Source organism: Chelmon rostratus, chromosome 6 (assembly GCF_017976325.1).
Source record: "Chelmon rostratus isolate fCheRos1 chromosome 6, fCheRos1.pri, whole genome shotgun sequence".
NCBI lineage: Eukaryota > Metazoa > Chordata > Actinopteri > Chaetodontiformes > Chaetodontidae > Chelmon > Chelmon rostratus.
Genome location: NC_055663.1, coordinates 17,495,123 through 17,503,449, shown reverse-complemented (window position 1 = coordinate 17,503,449; position 8,327 = coordinate 17,495,123). Strand labels below are relative to the sequence as shown.

General features: G+C 42.5%; 1 protein-coding gene across 2 annotated transcripts; it reads right to left on the bottom strand.

Moving 5' to 3' along the window:
- Positions 1–483: 483 nt before the first annotated feature.
- Positions 484–8,327, bottom strand: slc24a1 (solute carrier family 24 member 1). Of its 2 annotated transcripts, XM_041938201.1 has the most exons (10): positions 8,220–8,327; positions 6,747–7,956; positions 5,733–5,792; positions 5,355–5,463; positions 3,923–4,003; positions 3,345–3,433; positions 2,888–3,151; positions 2,705–2,794; positions 2,309–2,475; positions 484–2,188 (listed from the first exon to the last, which is right to left on the bottom strand). In XM_041938201.1, exons 2-10 carry the CDS (start codon positions 7,788–7,790, stop codon positions 1,939–1,941), a joined length of 2,154 nt encoding a protein of 717 aa, XP_041794135.1. In that variant the 5' UTR covers positions 7,791–7,956; positions 8,220–8,327; the 3' UTR covers positions 484–1,938. The 2 variants fall into 2 exon arrangements, with proteins under 2 accessions (XP_041794135.1, XP_041794136.1); XM_041938202.1 differs by lacking the exon at positions 3,923–4,003.

The following is an 8,327-nucleotide window of genomic DNA, read 5'->3' as shown; positions in this document are numbered from 1 at the left end:
ATGTTTGTACAGTTATTATACAGTATATTTTATGACTTTGTTTCTGTTGAAGCTGTGAGTAAGTATGTAAAAGTAAGTGTATGATCACGTTGAAATTCTTAGGTGGTCCTGGTGACCTTGTGAAGACTGTTGTTGAGCGTGTGTGTATAATAAGTACTTGCTTTTGGACATTCATGTTTTTACAGAGCACTTTGGCAAGATCAGCTCTTGCCATTCATCCTCATTTGCATAACGCTGTGACCCAGCAGCTCACGCTTAAGTGACTTTTTATTTGACAGCTGCAGGACTCACTGTGCTGTCTAATATTTCCATTACATGCAGTTCACGACAGCCAAGAAATCCTCCCTCATCCGCACCCTGTATACCTAGCAGGGGAAATGCTCATATGCCTGAATACACTAAAACTTGATGGTAACATCAAAAAAATGATCAAACATAATATTATTTCTCAATCAAGAAGGGAATACACAATGTATGTATATGCACACGGTTTATTGTTTTTTTGTACAATGTACCAAAAGAACCCAAAAGGGAATTTGATGATTTATTCAAAGTTTTTTAAGCAATACCTTTTTTTAAAGTGTGGATTAAATAACCAATGTGTTATATGGGACCACCAAGGATAGATTTCCTTAAAAACAGTACAATCAAACTAATAGTAAACAAAAACTGAAAATAAATGTTTCTGTTTAAAAAAACAATTTTGTGAGAAAGGAAGTAATTTATTGACCCTGTAATCGATCTATGAAAATGTACAGATTCTTTGATTCTAGTATTTTGTATATTTCCTTTTGGTCTCTGATCTTCACTGTATAGTATAGATGTCAGTTTTAGACATTGCACTGTTTAATGTGACATACAGATCATAAAGGGACATTTTAAATCTCTCTGAACACATGGCAGTGCAAGTTTCTTTGCACTGAGCATATTAAAATGTCAAAGATGTTACGTTGCAACAGCAGCTCTGACTTGTCAAAAACGAGTGTGGTGGTTCACTGTTTTAACATTGTTTTTCACTAATAACTGACGAAAAAAAAAACCCTGCCTAGATGTGATGCAGCTCCACAGCTTATTACTGGACTTCACCACAATATTTGTGACAATATGATGCTGGATTAGACAAGGCTGCGCGCTTGGAATAAACACCAGCCTCACAGCATGTACAGTTCCGTTTTAATCACGTTGTAAGATGACCAAAACATCATTTGATGTCTACATGTTGTTTACACGATTTGTCAATTTAAACAATGTTTATTAAGTATTATTTATCATTTGTAACACAGATACTAATTTGTATGATTTTTATATCAAAAAGAAATCAAATTTCTTCCCTGGTTGGATCTATAGTTTGCTTTCATTTATGAATAAACACGTTTATTCTATGTCAAGTCTGGGTTTTGTTATTGGTATGCCTGACCTTTTCATAAAAACCGATGAGAACTGTGAGTTCAAGCAAGCTCAGGTCCTCTAAAATGAATGTTATAAAACAGTTGTTGGCGCAAGTGCATACGTACATATGATACAAAATTCACAGTTAAAAACCTCATAAATGTTCCAAAATGTGCACATATTCTAAATTTCAAATTCTATTCTTTAGATGCCATTTTGTAAACAATTAACAAATGTTAATATCCTTGTTCGTGCTCTTTCTTTGCACACACGACCTACGCTATTTCAGACAGTAGTTCTGCATCTCCTGGTGTGATCAAAACATGAATGTAAAAGCTGCCATCGTTGCTAAACGGGAGTATGTAACGAGTTCTAGAAAATGTTACAGTATGTGTATTGCTGCTGATACATTGGACTTGTCCCTGGCAGCAATGCAGAGCAACTAGAGTAGCTTTCTGCACAGTTTCTACAGATATCCAGACCCGGTTTGCTGGTTCAGGTCCCACATGAAGAGAATGCCTGCTGTAGGGAAGGCTTCTGTTCACACGTTCAGATGGAAACAGGACAGATAATGATGCGATCCTCCAGCATCACACTAAGCACCAGGAAGATAAAGTAGAGCAGGAACATGGTGAAACCCAGTGCCTTATTCATCTTCCACTTACAGGACGCGATGGAGATGATGACAAAGAGGAGCATGATGAAGAGCAGCACGATGGCACAGAAGAGCCCATTGCTGCTGACGGCCACTGGAGCCAAACCGTGGATGGCTGAGAACAGGAGCCACGGGACTGGAAGGCTTTTGAAACAAAGTGACAGAGCGAGACATGCAGAAAAATGGGAGAGAAAGAAACGCATTAACTGAGCGTTCATCCGGATTTCTATTTCAATCGTGACACATCGGGCTAGCGCAGCTCACCCCACAGTGATGTCAAAGATGTTACTGCCCACAGAGCTGGACACAGCCATGTCCCCCAGGCCTTTACGAGCCACAATCACACTGGTAATGAGGTCTGGGATGGATGTCCCTGCGGCCAGGATAGTCAGACCCATAATCTCCTCTGAGATGCCGATGGTCTCACCCACCTGCAAAAAAACAGAGTCCAGAGTGGATAGAAGCTACAGAAATGAAAAATTTCTGACATGTTTTCCTTAGCATGACGAATTCAGAACATAATCTCACTTTTAGAATTTATTCTCTGGTTCAGATTTAAAGGGAGTTAAAAAGCACTTGATACCTGGATTCATGTGCACAATCAGGAAACAGGGCGACACAGTTCAAATTCCATCTCTGAATGCTTGCACAGTAACTGACCTGATGGGCCCACCACACCATGAGGTAGGAGAAGACAGCAATCCACAGAATAGAGCCCAGGAAGGTGCCCACAAAGAATTTTCTGGATTTCTGCAGGGCAAAGTCAGTGATGTCAAAGCAAAACACAACGATGAGGAACTTAAGACACCGCAGCTGACCTCAGAAATGTGTGTGGATCTCTACCTGGTTGCGAACATCTGGAACTGTGAGCCACAGAGGGATGATTATGGGCAGCAGGAAGAGGTAGGTGGCTTGTTTACGTCGCGTGTCTGGCCACTCCAGAGTCAGAGGTTCGTCTTCTTTCTCTGCTTCTTCGTCCTCCTCCTCCTCATCTTCGTCTTCCTCCTCATCTTCACTGGACTCATCGCTGTCTTCATCGCTGCCGTCGTCATCGCTGCCGGAGTCTTCTGACCCTCCTGACCCATCCTCCCCTGCAGGCACGTCCTCCTGGAGTGCAGGGGAAAGGCAGATCATGACGGACGGCAGCAGAAGCAAAGAGGGAATAAAAGCAAATATCAAAGAAGGCGAAAGAGGCCATTTGGCTCAGGTTGCAGCTCTGCACATTGACTCTTACATAGACAGGTATCAAAGAGTCACTTCTGGGCTTTTTGATAACCACCAGGACATGGTTGGAGAGTACCTTCTTGTCCTCTGGCTGCTCCTTCTTCTCTGTTTCGCTCGCTGGGGCAGCCTCTGGTTCTTTGGTCTGCTCAGTTTTTTCCCCACCACCTGCGAAAAGGAACCCCCCAAATCTTGTGCATTTGCCTTATGCCTCTAGCTCATTCAGCTACCTACAGGAACCCCCCATGGCCATTGTGCAGTGAATGTGTTGTTTGGACTTGCATAATATATGAGGTCATCCCTGTGGCGACTGGACAGAATGAACTCACTGCTGTCAGATATGTATGTATTTGGATTTGATTACATGCTCCTGTAGGCACTTTTTTTTAATAGTAGATTGTACCTGTACATAATTTGATGTATTCCATGTGTTTTATTTACACTACTCTTGGCTGCAATAAAGTAACGGAAGGCATGTATCATAGACATCATCTTTCTGTTGCCACGCTGACCTATTTTGGCTGTAGGGTATAAATGTTGAACAGAGCTTTGCAGCCCAGAAGAGGAGCAGCTTTCAGACTCTGCTCATTAGCAGAGTCTGAAAGCTTGATGAAAGGTGCCTGATCAATGGATGACCATCACACCCTTCCATTTTACCTTCACTTTTGTCTTGAGTTTTGCTCTCTGCTGTCCGTCTAGCCACATTATTCAGAGTCTCAGCCTTATCCTTAAATTTCCCTACGAACAATCAAACAAGCAAAAATAAACTTCAAGTTCTGTGATGAGTTACTCAGTCATGTGATGATAATAATTACAATGATTTCACAGTTTAACAGTTGCACTGAGGATAAAGACGCATCCACACCATTCATGAGTTAAGCACAGAGAAAAATACTGGCAGTATAACATGAAAAACAACAGCATCGTAAGACTCGCTGCAGCACGGCGCAATGTGATGAAAGGAAGAATGAGCTCATCAAAGGAATCGCACTAGTGGCCCTGCGCCAGACAAGACAGGATCATACTTTTGCTCTGGGCTGAAATGATCCTGTACATGAATTCAACTGCCTCTTTGTCTGTTAGACACAGCAATTTGTTTCCAGTGAACAGGAAGTTTTAAAAAAACAAAAGAATCCAAGGATTTCCTGTTTCCTTTTGAGCCAATGTGTCACATTAAACATGCCAAACTCAAGCAAGCGTAATCATTAGCAGAGGTCGATATAGACACCATGCAGTACACAGTAGGATGCAGAGGAACTGTAAACATATTACATCATCTCTGTGTCTCTTGGTGAGGCAGGGCATCATTATTTAGAGAGGCTCAGGAAGCCCTGGGTCTTTATGACGTTGCTTTGATGCATGTCAATGCCTCGAGTGATCTCCAGGGACACAGACACAGGGAGTGGGTTGATACAGGGGCTGCTGGCTGTGATCCAGATAGTATAGGCTCATTCAAAAGCTAATTTTTGCGCAGGAGTAGTGGAGTGTTTGCTGCCTGGGGGCCTGGGAGAGGAGTTAACCAGGAGCCAGGGCCACAGGTACACACATTGGGACAAAATACAGTCCTGCCTCAGGCAACCATAGAACAGAAAAATGTGCACATTGCTGTGAGACTATGACTCATCATAGCATGTTGTACTGTAAAGCTACAGCAGGCTGTTAGGGAAAACCACTGGGAGAACTGTTCAGGACTGGTTCATCAGCACATTGTAGTTAACAGATTTATTTCATCATCTCACTGATATAACAGGAATAATAACACTTTTTGGTCTGCCTCTCCTAAGCAATCATTAACAATCTAATAATATTTATTATGTGTTAAACAATTTTTCTTGACTAAAACCAAAGCTTGTTTAAAGAATCTTTTCACATCTCAGTGTGGGCCTACAAATGGATGCCTCCATAGACTGAGGCAGGTATTTATCTTCTTAGTACCAATCTGGACTTAGTGCTGCCTTCATTTGGGACACTTTGCTAATCCATTCTACTATGAGAAGGACGTCATCCCCAGACACTCAATATAAGAGGAGTTTTAAAGGCAGACAATCATCAACCATTAGGGCAATCATGGTGGCTATATGATACTCACCCTCTCCGAGAGGGTCTAATGTGTGGATCATAAGTTGGAAGATGGTGTTTCTCATGGTGCTGTTGTGTAAAGAAGCTGAACTCCCCCCTCGCTGAAGGGATGGCTTCAACTGGGGAAAGAGATGGCTGAGGTCACGACAGCTGCTCACAGTAACAGACAGTGGCACATTAGTGTTAGACAACCACATGTTAGTGCATTTACACGTGCCAGCGCTTGAAGGGAGGCCTGTTCATTTGGAGGATTGCAGAAAGGTAAATAAGATGTAAGATAACATGTAGGAAAATAAGCACTGTGAGTGCTTATGGAATGAGGATGTTGCTTTTTCATGTGTTTCAATTTGCAGTATATCGGTTGGTTGATGGACTGATTGATTTTTACCTTTAACCGATTCTTGTCCTCTGGAGCAGGGGGGGCATTATCCTCATCGTCCCCATTTGTCTGCGTGCAACAATGTTTTTTTCAGTGACAATCATTCATTAATAGAGATATAAGTTAGTTCCCTTTGGTATAGCCTAAACATCAGTCGGCTTAAACACTGGCATTTCACACATTGCACACTCTTGGGGTCTTGTTAGCGCTACATGTCAATATAAATAATGGCGCTACATGTAATGTGTCCACTGAAAAAAAAGAGAGAGAGAGCACTGTAGTGTGATTACGTATGATGTGAATTGGCATCAATAGATGAAATATTTACATTTGCTGCCTGCAGTATATCCAGCTCAACAAATACCCTGAGTGTGCACAAATACTGTAGCTTTACTTCGTGTAAATTAAGCCTCAATCACATTTACCAGGGTTAAACACAGTATATGTTGATGCTACAGAGCTGTAGCTCCTCAGATGATTAGTTTGCTGTCGCTGATCAGCTTTGGTCCCGTAAGGCCTTTCATTTCAGTCTTTTGACATGATTTGCATATAGGTGCCATGAGAGGCGAGTTATGTGACTTTCTGTTTCAGCGGTAAACCACACTGATTGTGAGTGAACAGAATAAGACAAAATTACGCATGAGGGACAGGGCTAGTTTCACCTTTGAGAATAACAGTTTTATGGAGTACCATATTATGTGACAGCATTACTTCAGTGTTAACACCAGAAATGGTGCCAGTAAATAATTTGTGAAGTATCACAAAACCTGCACATTTTTGACCCATCAAGATGTGCACATTTTTCTTTGATAGCTGTGTATTTTGTTCTTTAAAGCTACATAGCTTTGTTCTCAATTGCATAACTGACACTGTGAAGTATTTAGAAAACCTTGAGCAAATGCCTACAAACTGTTAGTAGCTCTTCAGGGTTTCTTCCACACTTGAGAAAACTCTGCTATGAATACATAAAAACAGACTCATTTAGAGTCATTTAGATAGATGTTCTGTCACACGAGTGCTTACCTTCTCAGGTTCCTCCACAGCAATAACTCTGACAATGTTCTTGTGTTTGTGGAGCTGGGCTTTGAAGGCCTGCTCTATTTGCACATTGAACTTCATGAAAATCACATAGAGAGTGTAACTGGTCACCAGCATCATGCTCTCCCACCACATTATGACATTATCCAAGAAGAAGATGATGAGTAAGATGAGGTCAAATATGTAGAAGGACACATCTCTGAAAAGCGGCCACCAGGTTAGATGAAGAACCTCCCGTGAAAACAAAGCACACATTCCAATCACAAATAAAATGTTAAAAACTGCTGAACCAACGATAGTGCCAATACCCACATTGCTGTGGGCGATGAAGACTCCTATCAGTGAGGTGAAAAGCTCAGGAGCAGAACCTCCAGCAGCCATGAAGGTGGCTCCGGCCACATCATCAGAGATTGCTAACTTGTCTGTGATCACGCCCAGCGCGGGAACAAAAAACTCATCACACACAATCGCAAGTGAAATGAACATGTACATCATCCCTATAATGTGGAGGATCACCCAGCCTCGTCTGCGGTCTTCAACAGAAAAGAAATCTTCAGGGTATTCACCCTTCATACGTGGCGCTTCCCCAGGAGAAGCTGGAGTGATGGTGGTTACTGGCGGAGCTGGAGCAGGTGTGGGTGTCTCCTGTGGAGGCTCGGGAGCCACATAGATGCAGTGCACAATAGTCCGGTTTGTAGTTGGCGACGATGGAGATTCCGTGGTGGTGGATGCTTTAAAATCTGAAGTTGTATCTGAATGATGTACCACATGCATCTCTGGTGTTGTTTGATCTGTGGGCTCTAATTCATGTGTTGCAGTGAGAGGTTCCTCCAGCCCCTGAGTCTCTGCTGTAGCTTCCTCCACCCCCTCTGTTGAACCTTCTCCAAAATCCTCTCCGATCTGAGGCATCGACAAAGGTTCATACAGTCTGGCGCTGATGGTCAGCTGGTAGAGGGTGCACAGGAAAACCCCAGAGAGGAGAAACAAGACCCGGCTCAGCTGCAGTCGCTTCTTTCTTGTACAATACATTTCGCTCCAAAGCAGTGGTGCTAGTGGCTATGGAGAATTAAGATGCATAAATGGGCTTTGGTTGAGGTCAAGTCCAGCTCTCTCCCCAGCAGACCCTGGGGTGACAGAATCCAAAACCTCTGCGGCGTGATTCATGTCATATCCTTGTATCCTTGGAAAACCAAGCCTACAGTAAATGACAGGAAGCATCAGAGATGTAACAAATAAGCAGCAGGTGGCACAACAATAGAGTATGTTTGAATGCATTTAAACTATATCAGAGCATGCACCACATAAATAATCGTCTGTCATAACATTATTGTTAAGAAGCTGAATGACTATTTTCTCTGCACGCTGGTGGTGTCTGAGAAACAGGATGAACAACAGACAAACAAAAGCAAAGCATCAACGCACATAGAAAGAAAAACTGGCTAACAGGTGGAGACTTACCACGGAACGAATATCTTGCAAAGTGAGGGGTGCAAAAACATGTAAAAGCAGATTTCCACAGTTGGGTTTTGTGGCACCAGCTAAAGTCCAAACTGTTGCCAATGGCCA

Bases quoted from the DNA above. Each gene is read 5' to 3' on its own strand.
- slc24a1 (XM_041938201.1), bottom strand. From the start codon at position 7,790: ATGTATTGTACAAGAAAGAAGCGACTGCAGCTGAGCCGGGTCTTGTTT. The intron at 5,464-5,732 runs GTAAAAATCAAT...CTCTTTCCCCAG, and splicing joins AGGACAAGAATCGGTTAAAG to TTGAAGCCATCCCTTCAGCG. The intron at 2,189-2,308 runs GTGAGCTGCGCT...TTGTTTCAAAAG, and splicing joins ATCTTTGACATCACTGTGGG to CCTTCCAGTCCCGTGGCTCC.